We start from the raw sequence: 17,106 nt of genomic DNA on the forward strand, positions 1-17,106 counted from the left end.
GACATCACAAAGCTTTTGTAACCACCACAACAGTTCACAATATGGCTCCTGTCAGCAAAAGAACTTACAAATCAGTTATGTGGGAATAAATATTGGTCTACCATTTAAATTAGGCACCATTTCAAAAAGGTCTTCCGTGCCAAAACTTCATTTACCTTAATATTTCCTAGATTGTCTTTCTACTTTGTCTCTTGGCAGAGGGCCTAATCTTGCAAGGTGCTAAATATCCCTGCCACATGCTAAGCATCCTCTTCTCCCAATGGAGTAACTAGGAAGTAAAGCACTTAGCACTCGGAAGGCTCAGGTCTAGAAATGCCATCTGTCTTCCTTCTTCCCAACAGAGTTTTAAGAAAAGTTTTGAACTTGGAATTTAATAACATAAAAACAAAAAACAAAGCAGAAAGTCCATCCAAATGCAGCAACCTAGTATCACAGAGCCAAAAACATTGGTTGTAGAATAGCGACATGAATGGTGGCTGTTCTTCCACATGCTGTGCATCACATATTATAGGAGTCTCTCCAGCTTCGTGATGGGATCAGCACATGTTTGTGTATACCCTTGTAGTATCCAGAGGATAACATAGGAGCTTATGCCACAACTGCCAGGGAGAAAAAAAAACAGAAAAAAAAAGGAATGGACTTACCCAATCTGACGGTTTGTGGAAGGTGCTTGTGTTATGACCGAGCTGGACTGTGGAGATGGCATGGCTTGTTGAATCACAACGCTGGTGTCGTGGTTTGGCATCCTAGTATTTGTGAGCTGGTGGGTTCCAGGTCCTGCCATTGCTCCTCCAACTGTGTTATGCATTGAGATATTCTGAGAAAAGCAGAGAAGTGCGGGAGAGAAAAAATAAACATTTTATTTTGTTTCCATGCTCTGTATGTCTAAAATTAGAGATCTGAAAGTGTCAACAAAAAGTGAAAAGTTACTGGCTCTTGGCAAACCTCCAATCGATATATCTTACTCTAACAACTACAAAGAAATGAAAAATATCTGTTTACTTTTACAGGGCAATACAAATGGAAAATACCTGGAAGTTGACTAATCACTCTTCTGTAGCTCTGACTTGTGATTTATAATGGGGATGTGCAGCACATATGCTGGTGACTGAATAAGATATATATTTTTCCTTTGAAAACTATTTTCTTGGGTGAGCGCATGGCACTTTGATTTACTATTTGGGTTGTTCAGGGAGAACTAGACCTGTATAGAATGGCAAGAGAACTGAGAGTTTTATGGTCTTAGAGTAACAAAGAATACATGGATTTCATGAGGCAGCCATTTCTTCCAGATGCAGAAGGTGTCTTAGCAATAACGTCCTAGAGCCCAGATAGGCTGGTGAATAAAAGTAACTTGATAAGGGCACTTTCTACCCTGATCTATGGATTGTTTAGCAAAAGCACAAGCAGTAGGTCACCATACTATGTAGCTTATGTAGACTGAGTTCATGGCACACAGCAGGGGCTTCTTGCATCCTTCTATTCTACTCCCCACAACCTCTCTGCGTGTCACCTTCCCACAGTGCCATTTTTTCCAGGACTCCCTGCAATCCCTGTGTGATGGGGTGTATCAACCCTGCACTGAGGCCGAACAGGTTAACCTGGCCAAACAGGCTGATACAGCCCCAACCTCACAGCCTTGCTGGGCATGCTCCAACTGGAGGCGGGCTATAAAATCCTCTGGAGCTGCTCAGTCAGGACTGACGGCAGCAGGGGAAGGAGATGCTGCAGGAGCTCCAAGGGAGGAAGCACAGCCAGACTGCATGACGGCAGCCAGGCCAAGAGGGACTGCAGTAGAAGCCATAGGGCCTAAGTGTGAAGACAGAGAGGACTTCTAGTAAGATCTGGGTAGGAAGTAGCCCAGAGCTTGGTGTGTTGCAGTAGGACTCCCCACAGAGTTAGCAGTGGGCTGCATCACTGCTAATAGGGCCCTGGGCTGGGACCCAGTGGAGAGGGTGAGTCCAGGTCCCCCTATCCACATCCTCAGATAGATACCCCCCACATGGGGGAGCACTGTCTACTATATATTAACCTTGCTCTGAGAGGAAGTGTGAATTGACACTGTGGCAGGTGGGCCATACTACCCTGAATACAGGGGGGCTATATGTTGACTGAGACTCCTGGGCCATACGGTGTACCAATTCTGCAGCCACTAGGTCGAGTAACCTGGAACGCAAGGGGAAATGTTTGGACTCTGTGGCTACTAGGCCATACTGCCCTGAGTGCAAAGTGCTGTACACAGACTCTGTGGCTAACAGGCCATCCTATCTCAAATGAGAATCCAAGGGTCTGCAGCAGACTTTCCCCGCCCTCTCAGGCAGGTGGATAAGGCTCTCCTCGCTACCCTGAAATAGCTTTTCTGCAAGGGTGTGTGCGTCACCATTGCCACCTTCCATCCCCTCAATAACAGGGCCTCTGGATAGCTCCTTTTCTCCCATTTGCTCCTCTTCTCCTCTGCTCTGTGTACATCCCTACTCTCCTTTCCTCCCTTCTTTCACCTATATCAGAGTTCCCCAATCTTCCCTTTTCTGGGGGTCTGTGTGCCCCCATTTCCTCCTCCTACCAAAGCAGGGTTTCCCATTCTCCCCCCATGAGCAGGGGTTCTGTATGAACTCTTATTATTCTCCTCCCTCCATTTCACCCTGCTCCCCCATTCTTTCCTCCCATAGGGTAAGGACCCCCATTATCTTACAGGTCAAGAACTGTGTGCATGACCCCATTCTCCTCCATTACTTCCCTCCCCTCATCCCTTCAACAATTATTCTTTTTGCTGTCAGAGGGTATGTCTACACTACCCTCCTATTTCGAAATAGGAGGGTAATGTAGGCATACCGCAATTGCAAATGAAGCCCGGGATTTGAATTTCCCGGGCTTCATTTGCATAAGCGGGGCACCGCCATTTTTAAATCCCCACTCGTTCGAACCCCGTGCCGCGAGGAGTAACGAGGAGTAATGGTAGTTCGAACTAGGAAGCCTAGTTTGAACTACCTAGTTCGTGCCGCGTGTAGCCGCGCGGCACGGGGTTCGAACGAGTGGGGATTTAAAAATGGCGGCGCCCCGCTTATGCAAATGAAGCCCGGGAAATTCAAATCCCGGGCTTCATTTGCAATTGCGGTATGCCTACATTACCCCGCTAGTTCGAACTAGCGGGGTAGTGTAGACATACCCTGAGAGATAAGCTGTTCAGCATGTCAACATGTTAAATTCTGTAGGGAGGATGAGAAGAAGCACTGTTATGCTGGCTACCACCAATCAATTGTTTGGGCGATGGACAACTGCAAAAGTGCTTGAAGCTATGGCTGAGCCAATCAAATAGCAAGACTTCATGAATGTGTCTACACTAAATGAGACATTCACAGCTGGCCCACACTAGCTGACTTGGGCTGTTTCCAAAGCTCGGGTATGGCACTGTGTAACTACTGTGTAGATGGTTGGGCTAGACATGTTAAGGACTAGTCGACTAATCAATCTCCCTCTAGCCCCCTCTCCTGCTGCCTCTATCAGAGGCATCAATGGGGGGAAGAGTGGGTACTTCAAAGGGACAGGGCTGCACAGCTGATCCCTGGCTCAGCTGTGCAGCACTGTCCCTCTGAAATGCCACCTCAGCGTTTGAACGAGACAGCGCCGCCCAGATGAGCCCTGGATCAGCTGTGAGGCGCTGCTGCGTGTGGAGCCTGGAGTCACCTGGGGACACCTCAGCTGACCCAGGGTTCTGGGGAAATGCTACACGGAGATTCTTGTACATTTCAAAGCTGACACACCCTGTGCAGCCCGGAGTCAGCAGGACTTCTCGCTGGCCCCGGGCTGCTCGTGGAGTTCCGCATTCCTCCTTTGAAATTTACAAGAGCCCCAGCGGAGCTCCTGTACATTTCAAAGGAGGAATACGAAAGTGCCTATCGACTAGTCGAGTAGTCGATGGAAATTCCATCAACAACTGGACTAGTAAAATAACTGATAGTTAGCATCCCTAGTTTGGGCTCAAGCTGGAGCCCAGGCTCTGGTCACAGATCATTTACACATTATAAAAAAAATTGCCAAAAGTAAATCTCAATGCCAATGCTAATCGTCAAAGTCCTTTTGCAGGCAGAGAGGTTTCCTGCTTGACCCATGAAGTGAATGAGGTAACATAAGTGGTATTTTTGGGGTCGTATCTCTCACTCTCCACCTTGCGTAGATTTCCAGACTTGGACTGCACGGTTTGTCAGGAAACTAGAGGGAGATCAGGCCACCTGGTCTGAATTCTAAACTGTATTCATTGCAGGCCTGATCCCAAGCCCACTGTAGTACATGGAAAGATACACATTCACTCATTAGTCTTCTGATCAAGACTAGAACTAAACTTATTTCTTGTGTCCCTGCAATAATAATAATAATAATAATAATAATAAAAACAAAATGAAAGAAAGAACATTTACTCTTTGAAGACGATAAAGAAGGAGAATGGGAATTACCTTGCCAATGCAAGTAGTGAAGAAATCATGTTTTCAGGTACATCATAAAAAGCAAAATATTCTATTAATATCAATGACCAGACAAATTATAGATGCAAGAGATACATCTATAACTTGTTTAATCTTTCTCCCCAAACATCTAGCACCCTTTATTTGTTGCTTTTCACTTTTAATATCTCCAGTTTACCAATAGGATTCTGGTAATAATTAATGATATGTAATACAGTACTAAGCACTGCCTAGAGAACTGTTCACACTGAGCAGCCATTCTGTGAGGCAATGTACAGATACATAGTAGGATCTCAGCCCTGATATGCGGTGAGATGAAAGATATTCTAGGAGCACAAGACTATTCCCTTCCTGCCAAAGATATCATACCTGTCTATCTATAGTCCAAAACTACACTGACCTTTTTATGAGCATATCATACTGCAAAATCACACCTAATTTGCTGTCCTCTGTCATGACAAAGTCTCTTTCAGCATTACCAGTTCCCATTATTTCTCCCTGGGTTAGTTTTCCACCAATAAATAGTATTTGCTTGCATTTTTTTAGCTGAATTTCAATTAACTTTCTGCCAATGTTTCAGATTTCTCCATTCTCTGCTTTATTTCAATCCTCTTTAGTACTACACCATCCAAGTTAGTATCCTCTGCAAGTTTTATTAACATGCCATTTATTCACTGTTTTAGAGCATTAGAATGTTAATAGGGTTGCTAGATGGTTTCAACAAAAATACTGGACACACTTGCCATTACATCACAATCTACATTACATCTTATTTAGAAAATACCGGACACTTATATTTTCTCATTTATATTTTCTCAATTTGTTTCCCGAAGAAAGCTCAAATACCAGACTGTCCAGTTCAAAACCGGACATCTGGCAACCCTAAATGTTATACAAGACCAGACCTAATACAGATCCCTGTTCTTTTTCTGGAGACTGACTGATGCTTTTCAGAGCTGGAGGGAGGTGTAGCGTTCCTATCCTATGGATCTAAATAGCCGCCACAGAGAAAATAAACATAATCTGCACAGTATGAGGCCCCTCTGCCATGCCACACAGCCTCCTCTTGTCACCGACAGCATGACTCCTCCCTCTGCACATTACTTCCTGTTCAGAAGGAACTATTTACATGGCAGAGGGGCCTCATACTGTTCTATGAAGCAGCAGCATACACAGATCTCTGAGGTTCAGATAATCTCTGCTCACTAGGCCTGCTGCTACTGACTTGTGAAGGGGTCTACCTCCCACAAAGGCTGTTAGTCTGTTAGTGGTCGGGGGGGGGAGGAGGAGAATGCCAACGGCAACCTTCTGTCTTGGTGTCCCCAGTTGTTAGCTACTTTGGCCTTGCAGTGATCTGTCCCCTTCTATGACTCTGGCCTCCAGTTGGACCATAAGCTGTGTCCAGCCTAGCCTTCCTGGGATTTGTAGAGCCCCACAACTGCTAATTCCACTGCCCTACAAGAGGGTCTTTGGCACCCCAAGTATCTAATATCAAGGGTTGGCTTTTCCCCTCCAGCTCCATTAGTGGGTGGGCAGGGAAATTTGGGGCCAACTTCTCCACCAGTTTCCAATCCAACGGACGGCGGCTAAGGCCTGCACCCTGGAGTGGTATGCCACTGCTTCCCAGGATCACTTCCTACCAGCCTTCCCAGGCAACAGCGAAAAGGGAACATGTCAACAAAATAAATCAAAGAAGTCTCCACCCTGGCAAATGCCCAGTATCCCTTCCCTCAGCAGGTCGTGAGTACCCTCAAGAGGCAAGCGCCCAGCACCTCATCCATCCACAGTGTTCCTTTTACAGAGTTTCTCCCATCCCACCAGCTTGCCCACAGTTGAACTCCTTTCAAGTTCCTCCTCCAGCCCGGCCATGCACGGAAGGTGTGGCTATGTAGAGGTGTTTGGACTCAGAGCAAAGAGGAGAGCGGTGAAGATGCTTTCTCTTCCATGCTCCTACCCCACTTTTCCCCATTCCACCCATGTAGGGCATTGAGATGTATATTCTGGAAACCCACAACAGGCCAACAAGACAGAGAGAACTAATCACACAGGATGCGTCTACACAGAACCCTAAATGCGAAGTAAGATACTCAATTTGCGCTTTGTAAATTGCGTATCTTATTTTGATTCTATTTCAAAATAGCTTATTTTGAAATTTGGTGCATACACACAGCCCCAAATTTCATCATAGTGCACTATTTCAAGACATCCCTTAACCCTCATGGAAAGAGGGTAACAGAGATGCCGAAATAGCGTGCCCGTTATTTCAAAAAATATTTCGAAATAACGGGTGGCTTGTTAAGATGTGGGGTAGCTATTTCGGGATACCAGAGTTATCCCAAAATAGCAGCGCTGTGTAGACATACCCACAGAGGAAAAAAGACACATACTGATCCTGCAACAAGCCCCAGACATGCAGACTAGAGTTCCCTTAAGCTGAGCACTTGGGTGGCCACCCAGGAGAGATTTAAAAGCCGCCCAGCTGATTAGCAGAGTACCCACAGCAGGCAGCCTGTTTCTACTGGTAGTGTACATCTGCATATGCCTTGATGCACATAACAGAATTTACTCCACACATGGATGGAAAAAAATAGAGGGAACATTGATGTAGACCTCTGTGTCTGTGCAAATCCATGTTGATTTCATTTCTGCCCCGTGTGGGTAGAAACCACTGAAGGATTGGGGTCAGAGTTTCTGATCCTTTTTTCAATATTTTCATTTTCTTCTACCTGTCTCACGCTCTCTGTTAATTTCCATCCATCCCTGAGATACTGATGGTTTGAGTTACAATTTGCCTGACAAGCCTTGATTGCACTTGAGATATTAGAACTGTAATTGTTAGCCTACATACATAAACTTGTAATGCAGTCTGAAATTATAATTATTAAATAAACATTTCATATTGTCAGTGGGGTGTCAGAGGTATGCAAAATGCATGAGGAATGAAAAACTAAACTAACTGCTGTAACACACAATGAATTAATCTCTGCAATTAAAGCAAGTGCTATTGTCAGCTATGATCTGTACCTAGCTCCCTGAGATTTCCCAATGAAATATTAAACGTGGAATGATTTACATTTACAAACAGAGTGTTACAACCTAAGAATTATTTCCATCTTTATGATATCTCTGCATTTACCAAGCAGTTACAATGTTATGTATCCATGCTGAGCCCTGAACTAGATCTAAGACATATCTGAACTCCTAAAATATTTTTAATATGCTTCATTGAAATTCAGACACTATTTCAAGGAATTGCAGGCCCTCATAGTAAAGAGGGAGGAGGAGATCTAATAACAGTGAGGGAAGCTGAGAAACCCCAAACTAATTATTATATCATTATTTAGCCATGTTGTTCTCCAGTTATATAAGAGAATTGCATGCTTATAAATGTATAAAATTCTGCATGCTTTTCACTCAAGGTGGCTAGAGGATCATGCCTGTATCACTGTCATGACATTTCTGAAAGAAGAGAGCTGAGTGGATGAGATTCCCTGCAGAAGTCATCATCCCTACAGCTTGATGGGAAATGGTGTTCCTGTCCTGTGAGAACTTTCAAGATTTCAAAAACTTCCCATTTCCCATTGGGATGAAGTCAAACCTTTGCTGAAGTTTTCTGAATAGAGAGTGAGAGCAAGAAAGAGCACTTAGCATAGACAACAATCTGGTGAGTAAGCCACTTACCTTAAAAATGGGTGTTCTGTTAGTCTCTGACACCTAAAGTTTCAGAGGGGTATAATCTACAACAAATCCTGGAAAACGATCCCTCACTCTCAGGGTATGTCTAAACTACATGGCTCCGTCGACGGAGCCATGTAGATTTGTTGTTTTGGCAACGGCAAATGAAGCCGCAATTTAAATGATCGCGGCTTCATTTACATTTACATGGCTGCCGTGCTGAGCCGACAAACAGCTGATCAGCTGTTTGTCCGCTCAGCGCGCTAGTCCAGACACTCCCCTGCCGACATCAAAGCCCTTTGTCGGCAGCCCCGGTAAACCTCATCCCACGAGGAATAACGGGGCTGCCGACAAAGGGCTTTGATGTCGGCAGGGGAGCGTCCAGACTAGCGCGCTGAGTGGACAAACAGCTGATCAGCTGTTTGTCGGCTCAGTGCGGCAGCCATGTAAATGTAAATGAAGCTGCGATCATTTAAATCGCGGCTTCATTTGCCTTTGCCTATGTGTCTAATCTACATGCCTCTGATGACAGAGGCATGTAATCTAGACACAGCCTCATAGACCCTGGACATAGGCCAGTCCTCACCTGCAGACAGCCCCCAGCCACAACCTGATGCAAATACTCACCAGCAACCAAACAATGTTACTGCCACAGAAACACTTACCCAGGAACATATTGCTGCAACAAACCTCACTGCCAACTCTGCACACGCATCTATACAATCGACACCAACACAGAACCTAACTACGTAAGTCACCCCATCAGGGCTCATCCACCTACACATTCACTAATGTGATATGTGCCATCAAGTGCCAGCAATGTCCCTCTGCCACGTATATTGGCCAAACTGGACAGTCTCTGTGCCAAAGGATAAATGGACACAAATCAGACATCAGGAATGGTAACATTCAATAAGCCTGTAGGGGAACATTTTAATCTCCCTGGACATTCAGTAATGGATTTGAAAGTAACCATCCTTCTACAAGAGAATTAATTCTGGACTAGGAAAGAAGGGATTTTAAAATCCAGATACAAATTTCCTCATCACAATTGCCTGATGATAAAATTGATATTTTAGTTCCTCATTGTTTAAATCAATTCTGGTAAATACAAAGAATACAGCAGCATTATCTGTTCCCAAAGCCCATACACTGAAATACCACAAACATGGGCCAAATTTTGTACCGCTATTCATGAGCTCATACACTCTGAATAATCCCAAGAGAGGAACTGGCACAAAAAAATTACTGCAATCAAGCAAAAATTCTTTTGCTAATGCTATGGAAAGGAGACAGGGAAAAAGTCAATTGAAAGTTTATAGGAAATAAGAAAAGAACGGGCATGCAAGAAACAGGGTAGAGGTTAGTAGATGAATTGTGTAATAAAATACATTTTCAAACTATAACATCTGTACAGTTTGTATGGGAAAAGGCACTAAAAAGGTGAAAAGGACATTAAGCACATAGCAAAGAACTTTTCAAAAAGGCTGTGTAGTAACATTAAGCATAAGGAGAGAGCACTAGGAATATCCTATTGCAGGCTGCTTAAATCCATTTAATTCCCTCCCTTAGTGCAAGGTATGAAGTCATTAAAAAAGGTCGACACATAAAAAGTACCAAAGTGATGGTAACGGATCTATTTCTCACACATTTCTCAAACATTTCAAAGGAGAATTAAATACTTACTAAACAGCCAGAATATAAATGTGACACTTTTTTAAAGCTGCTAGTGACACATCACAGAACTGAGAAGAGCATTTTTTTGAAAGGGGCTAAGGGAGTATTTTCTCCCCAAACACACATCACAGCTAGCTGCACAACTGCTTGAAGATTCAATGGCCAGGATTATTAAGCGTGTTCCTGCCTTCCTGAACTTCTGGCAAGAATGTAGTCACAAGTTACAAATGTGAATGTATGAAGTAGGGAAAATGTTACAAAATAAGAACATAAGAATGGCCGTACTGGGTTAGACCAAAGGTCCATCTAGCCCAGTATCCTGTCTGCCAGCAGTGGCCAGTGCCAGATGCCCCAGAGGGAATGAACAGAACAGGGAATCATCAAATGATCCCTCTCCTGTCATCCATTTGCAGCCCCTGACAAACAGAGGCTAGGGACACCATTCCTACCACTTCTGGCTAATAAGTATTAATGGACTGAACCTCCAAGAATTTATCTAGTTCTTTTTTGAACCCTGTTAAATTCCTGGTCTTCACAACATCCTCTGGTAAGGAGTTCCACTGGTTGACTGTGCGCTGCATGAAGAAAAACTTCCTTCTGTTTGTTTTAAATCTTCTACCTATTAATTGTATTTGGTAACCCCTAGTAGTTCTGTGTGTTCCCCAGAACCACAGGTAATAAATAGATATACTGGGGCAGATGGGAAACCAAGCCTACTCTCACTGAAGCCATCGGGTCTTGAAGCTATGCTTATCTATTGTTGTAAGCATTTATAGTACTGGGTTCATCTGGACATTAGAGGCAACATTCTCAAAAGCACCTAAGTTACAGCCTCAGTCTCACCAAAAGGAAACAGACTCAGGTGCCTAAGTGACTAAATTACTTTAAAAAAAAAAAAGGAATTTTGGAGGCAAAGTTAATCAAGCAATTTAAAATTTGTACCCTGAGGGTATGTCTAGACTACATGGCTCTGACGCCAGAGCCATGTAGATTAGTTTACTAGACATACCCAAATGAAGCAGCGATTTAACTAATCACCGCTTCATTTAAATTAAAATGGCTGCCACGATGTGCCGATCAACTGTTTGGCGGCACAGCGCGGTAGTCTGGACGCTCCACAGTTGACATCAAAGGCATTTGTTGACCGCCCCAGTAAACCTCCTCCCACGAGGCATAACGGGGCGGTCGACAAATGCCTTTGATGTCGACCGTGGAGCATCCAGACTACCGCGCTGTGCCGCCAAACAGCTGATTGGCTCAGTGCGGCAGCCGTTTTAATTTAAATGAAGCGGCGACTATTTTAATCGCCACTTAATTTGGGTATGTCTGGTAAACTCATCTACCTGGCTCTGGCAACAGAGCCATGTAGTCTAGACATACCCTCAGTTTCCATCATAGACCCTATGGGAAACTCACTTTTTGCACAGCACAAAAGGGCAGAGCAGATGTGGGAAATCTCACTCAAATGCAATTTTCCATTGACTTCAACGGGTCACAAGCTGGCCCTCTGAAGGTTTTGGTGATTTTGCCAAAGAACTGGAGTGCAGAGGCAATTGTTTCCGGCAGGTTATAATCTCACTCTCCAAATCACCCATCTTCCAGAATCAGTCATTTTACAATCAATCACTTTTGTGGCCAGATCCTCAGAGGTTGACTATCAGTGTATCTCTGTTGGGTTGAATGGAACCCTGCTGATTTATACCAGCAGAGAATCTGCCTCATTATGTTTAGTGGAGCACAGTCGTTTCCATTGGACTCCTCCTTGTACCCCGCAGATAAAACTTTTACATCAAAAACTCCCTCTCATGGTGTATTAAGGTTCCCACTGTGGCTGTTAGGCTGAACCAATTGCTCTCTGACTCCTCTGATTCCCGATGAAAATGCCAGGGATTTAGAGGTTTGGGTCTTTTATCTTAATATTTGTGACATGATCTAATTACAGACATTCAGTGGTGCCCTCTAATTACCAGTGGAAATGAATACTGAAAGATGCCCCTTGTGTTCCAGGCCTCCCCCACACACAACCCCCTGCCCTTTTCTGCATGTATCTGCATACTATGTTTTTGACATATGTTCTGAAGCCTTCTTTACATAGGCAGTAATATACAATATGCACCAGATGTACCTATGATAAGCCATTATGCTACAGGAAAGAAAAAAGAAACACGATACAGGGGAAAATTAGTGGAACCATTTAAAAGAAGAAGAAATTTTGGAACAACAGGGCTATGTCTCACCAATGTCGACATAACAGATTATGTTTTAAAAGGAAAACAATTTCCTATGGGAAAAAAGAAGATATACTGCATGCTTATGATGTAAAGTGTACTACAGCTATGCTGCATTTTGCTAAGGGTTATTTATTTCACACACAATCAATTGCCTGGGATAGTCACTCAAACAGTACAGAAAACAAAGAGCTTCTTATGTTCAAATAAACCTCAGTACCACTAAACGTGCATGGTACAATTAGGGTCATTTAGTGCATGTTATACTGGGATACTGCACTGCATCCTGCTAATTGGTGGCTGCAGAGTAGGGCAAATACAATTGGTTCTATACACAAATCTTGTCAAACTTAATGATAAAGTCATAAGATGGGTATTTTTTTCTTCCAGCGTGAGTATTGTGTAGCATTTATAAACAGGGATCTGGCAACATGTCAATGGTGCAAACTGATTTCCTTTTCTAAACAGTTTTCAAAAGCAAATAAATAAGGTTATGCCGGCTAATGAAACATCATATGCCATGCTGGAGTTTGCTTTTTTGTAAATCGACTTTCTTCAGCAGATGGAACACCAAACAAACAATAACAAGCCTTTTCATAGAGACCCTATCCACGTGAAAATGCATTCTCTATAGAGCCTTGTTTAAAGAAAAACCCAGGACTGCTGACAGGGGAACAAGGGGGACAAGATTCCCCGAGGCCCGGAGATTCAAAAGGGGGCAGCATTCTACTGCTGCATCGACAGCAGCTGGAACCCTGAGCCTTTGACATTGCTGCCTGAGGGTCATGTGGCACACTCTGCACAGCTCTGAGGGAGGAGCATGACTCTTTGACTGTATACCATGCACAGTGACTTGTGGTAGCACTTGGGAGATGCCCCACCCCTATATGCCCCTGCCATAATTATAATTGTTAAATGAGGTGGCTCCACATGATCCCTCCCTGCCTCTCTAGGTGGCCTTTTCTGAACATTCTCCTTCCAAGAGCATTCTTTAGGTAGATCGCTGGGGTAAGAAGCATAAGCTTGGTAGGCAGTTGCAAACAGCAAACCAATAGCTGTAATTTTTCTGATAAGAGGTCAAGTGGAAATGCTTCTAGCCCCATGATAAAGTGTTCATACTCAAAATCCCTTGATCTCCTCTGGCGGTAGCACCTTTGGTGGGACTGGCAGGATGAAGCACCAATGCAAAGAAGGGGAGGACAAGGAAAGTGGCCAACAGTTGCCCAAAAAGCACAGTGGGTCACTGTTAGCTAAAGTTCAATGGTCCTGCAGTCAAGGGACTGGCCTGGCTAAGGATCTTTGACGAAGGAATGCTCTTAAGGAGAAGCTGAGCAGAACTACATTTTGTTGCTTTGCTTTCCTTCAAGAGTCAAGTTCACTAATCAGTCTTCTTGGATCCACAGCAGAATTCATGTGGACAAGTTATGGATTTTGCATCCTAGATCCCAGTGTCTGACCAACTTGCAGTTATTGATTTGGAGAAAGAAAGTAAACGTTCTGCACCAAGTGAATGCCCAGGATTTTAGAATCTTGAGCACAAACTGGGGCTTCAGGTATAACTTGCAATTTTTGTAGTCACAAGTAAGTTGTTTTTTAATGTTTGGATGCCGATTACAGAAGTCTAGATAACTGGAATGGAAATTTTCACAAGTTAAATTTGCCTAGTTAGAGGCACTGTTCAATAAAGGACCTTTAATTCAGAACAAATACAATAAGGGCTGGGGATAAATAAACTAGCAGGATAGACAATGATGTGAATGTTCTATGGAGCTGCAAGGATGAGTCTCATGTTGTAATTGTGCTTTGTTCCAATAACAAAGTGATGTCACCCTGAAAATTAAATTAAAGAAATGCCAACAATTTGAAATTCACCTTTCTGTCTAAACCTCATTCTTACAAGCAACACCCAGTTTTATCGCAAGTGAGATTTAAGGAAAAACAATGTTTCCTAGTTCCTTTACTGTATGCATTTTACACCCCCCTTTGGATACATTTTTTTATCATTTATTGCATGATGCACTAGTACAACATCAATACATCTCTAGTCCATGCCTTACCCAAGGTGCTGATAGCCCTGAGGTCTAAGGGAATGCAAGGTGCCAGTGGCAACATCAAGGTGCACAGAACTGTTCCTCTGCCATATAAAGTTCAGGGGTGTGAGAAATGGGGAGCAGGGAGCCATGGTCCTCCCACTTTTTACCAGCTGTAAGGGAGACCAATGGCGGAGGGAGCAGAGAGGAGTGAGAAGGGGACAGGTCTTGCGGTTGCAGGGGAGAGGCAATGCAAGGGTGGGGCTTCTGCAAGAATCAGTGGCACAAGGGGGGAGCTCAGGAAGGAGGGGCAGCAGAAGTTCAGTACAATTCAAGCACCTGTGGTCTGCCACTTTTAGGGTGCTTCCGCAGCTTCTGATGTGGTGCAAAGACCACCTCTCTAATACATTAAACAACTCACTGAAGCAACTTCTGGAGAAAGATTTGTGGCACATCTTATCAATGCATTGTTTGAGTTGCTTACCACAATACTGAAAGTCATGAGAAAGGAGAATGTTTAGCTAACAATAGCAAAGAAATAAACATAGTTGAAGGATCTAAAAATATAAGGACTACTTTCCTTCAGCTCTATTTCAGGCAAAGGAAGATAAAGCCTTTAGACTAATGGGCTATTATCAATCCTGTCTTTCATTTTCTGTTCCAATTTGGATCTTAAAGTATAACAAAAAGGTTAAACTGTAGGGCTGTGTCTAAACTACACGGCTCCGTCGACGGAGCCATGTAGATTAGACACATAGGCAAAGGGAAATGAAGCGGCGATTTAAATAATCGCCGCTTCATTTAAATTTACATGGCTGCTGCGCTGAACCGACAAACAGCTGATCAGCTGTTTGTCCGCTCAGCGCGCTAGTCTGGACGCTCCCCTGCCGACATCAAAGCCCGTTGTCAGCAGCCCCATTATTCCTCGTGGGATGAGGTTTACCGGGGCTGCCGACAAAGGGCTTTGATGTCGGCAGGGGAGCATCCAGACTAGCGCACTGAGCGGACAAACAGCTGATCAGCTGTTTGCGGCTCAGCGCAGCAGCCATGTAAATTTAAATGAAGCGGCGATTATTTAAATTGCCGCTTCATTTCCCTTTGCCAAAACAACAAATCTACATGGCTCCGTCGATGGAGCCATGTAGTTTAGACGTACCATAGTGGTATGTCTAGACTACATGGCTCCGTCGACAGAGCCATGTAGATGAGTTTACTAGACATAGGAAAATGAAGCGGCGATTTAAATAATCACCACTACATTTACATCAAAATGGCCGCCGCGCTGTGTTGATCAGCTGTTTGGCGGCACAGCGGGGCAGTCTGGATGCTCCGCGGTCGACAACAGAAGCTTTTGTCAACCGCTCCATTATGCCACATGAAATTAGGTTTACCGGAGTGGTCGACAAAGGCTTTCGTTGTCGACCACGGAGCATCCAGATTATCCCGCTGTGCTGCCAAACAGCTGATCGGCACAGAGTGGCGGTCATTTTGATGTAAATGAAGCGGCGATTATTTAAATCGCCACTTCATTTTCCTATGTCTAGAAAACTCATCTACATGGCTCCGTCGACAGAGACATGTAGTCTAGACATACCCTCGCTGGAGATTGCTGGTGGAGGAATTATGGAAAGCAAAAAGGCAGCAAGATCAGTAATCGGAAAGCAATAGGAAATGGGAAGGTATTAAGTGTACTGGAGAAGTAGAGATTCTAAGGTGGTTCAAACAACTTCAGGAAAGCCATCGAAAGTCAGATATGTTATATGGGACAGGGCGACCAGAGTTCTGCATTTTGTTCCTGGCTAGGTTACTGTATGACCCTGGGGAAGACACTGTCACTTAACATTGCTCTGTTACAATTGCCCTGTATTTAAAATGTAACTAATAATGTAACATAGACAGGGGCGTTCAGAACATTTTGAAAAAGAGGCCTCCTTTGACGTATCTCAGGTTGGGCACCCAAAATCAACTAGTCACTTTTGTAAAATGAAGTTAGGAACTCAGCGTGAAAAAGAGTGGACTCCAAGGGAAATCACTTGGTTGCATACAGTCTCTGTTTTGACTCATGTTAATGGAGAGTAAAACAAATGTGCTGTGCTATATTCAAATATTTGATAATAGTAACAAGCAAAACACTTACTTGACTGATGTACAGAGTTCCAAGTGAGTACTAGGTGGGTAGGTATATTTCTTTGATTGAGGGGATATCAGGATGAAGGTCCGTATCATTCCTGCTGAATGTCTTTTTCATCCCAATACTGCATGAGGACAGTTTATCAATGTCTGAGCAGGTTGAGGCAGAAGTTAGTGGGGGTGCTGCTGTGACCAGATATCTAAAGTTGACAAATCAGTCTTCAGAAAGACTCCTGGTCTTGCATGAAGAAAGCAAATAGTACACTGACACCACTGAAGGCCACTGAAGTGCCTATTGAAAACCACCGTGAGCAAAGTTTGGATGGAGGATGTTGCTTCCTCAGGAATCAAAACATAATTATTATCTGGGAATTCCATCACTGCTGTCAGATGCCCTTAGGTGTTCAACAAAAGGCTAGAGAAGGAGTCTGCTTTAGAGATCCACCTGACCACACTTCAGGGCTGTGTCTACACTGGGCCACATATTCCGGAAAATCAGCCGCTTTTCCGGAATAAGCTGCGAGCTGTCTACACTGGCCCTTGAATTTCCGGAAAAGCAACGACGCTCTACTGTACAAAATCAGCCGCTATTCCGGAAAAACTATTCTGCTCCCGCTCGGGCATAAGTCCTTATTCCGGAACACTGTTCCGGAAAAGGGCCAGTGTAGACAGCCCAGTAGTCTTTTCCGGAAAAAAGCCCCGATCGCGAAAATGGCGATCGGGGCTCTTTTCCGGAAAAGCGCGTCTACATTGGCCACAGATGCTTCTCCGGAAAAAGGGCTTTTCCGGAAAAGCAGCCTGCCAATGTAGACGCTCCTTTTCCGGAAAAACTGAAAACGGAATAGTATTCCGTTTTAAGCAGTTCCGGAAATTCATGCCAGTGTAGACACAGCCCAGGTGTATAAT

General features: G+C 44.0%; 1 protein-coding gene across 9 annotated transcripts in view; it reads right to left on the reverse strand.

The window, feature by feature from the left end:
- Positions 1–17,106, reverse strand: part of CREB5 (cAMP responsive element binding protein 5) — a 365,272-nt gene that overhangs the window by 250,107 nt on the left and 98,059 nt on the right. For all 9 annotated transcript variants that reach the window (XM_006133220.4, XM_075922156.1, XM_075922155.1 and 6 more), the window contains one exon: positions 645–817. In XM_006133220.4, the coding sequence (XP_006133282.1) occupies positions 645–808 (164 nt within the window). In that variant the 5' untranslated portion in view covers positions 809–817. The remainder of the gene's footprint in view (positions 1–644; positions 818–17,106) is intronic.

The sequence above is a fragment of the Pelodiscus sinensis genome, chromosome 2 (assembly GCF_049634645.1).
Source record: "Pelodiscus sinensis isolate JC-2024 chromosome 2, ASM4963464v1, whole genome shotgun sequence".
Lineage (NCBI taxonomy): Eukaryota > Metazoa > Chordata > Testudines > Trionychidae > Pelodiscus > Pelodiscus sinensis.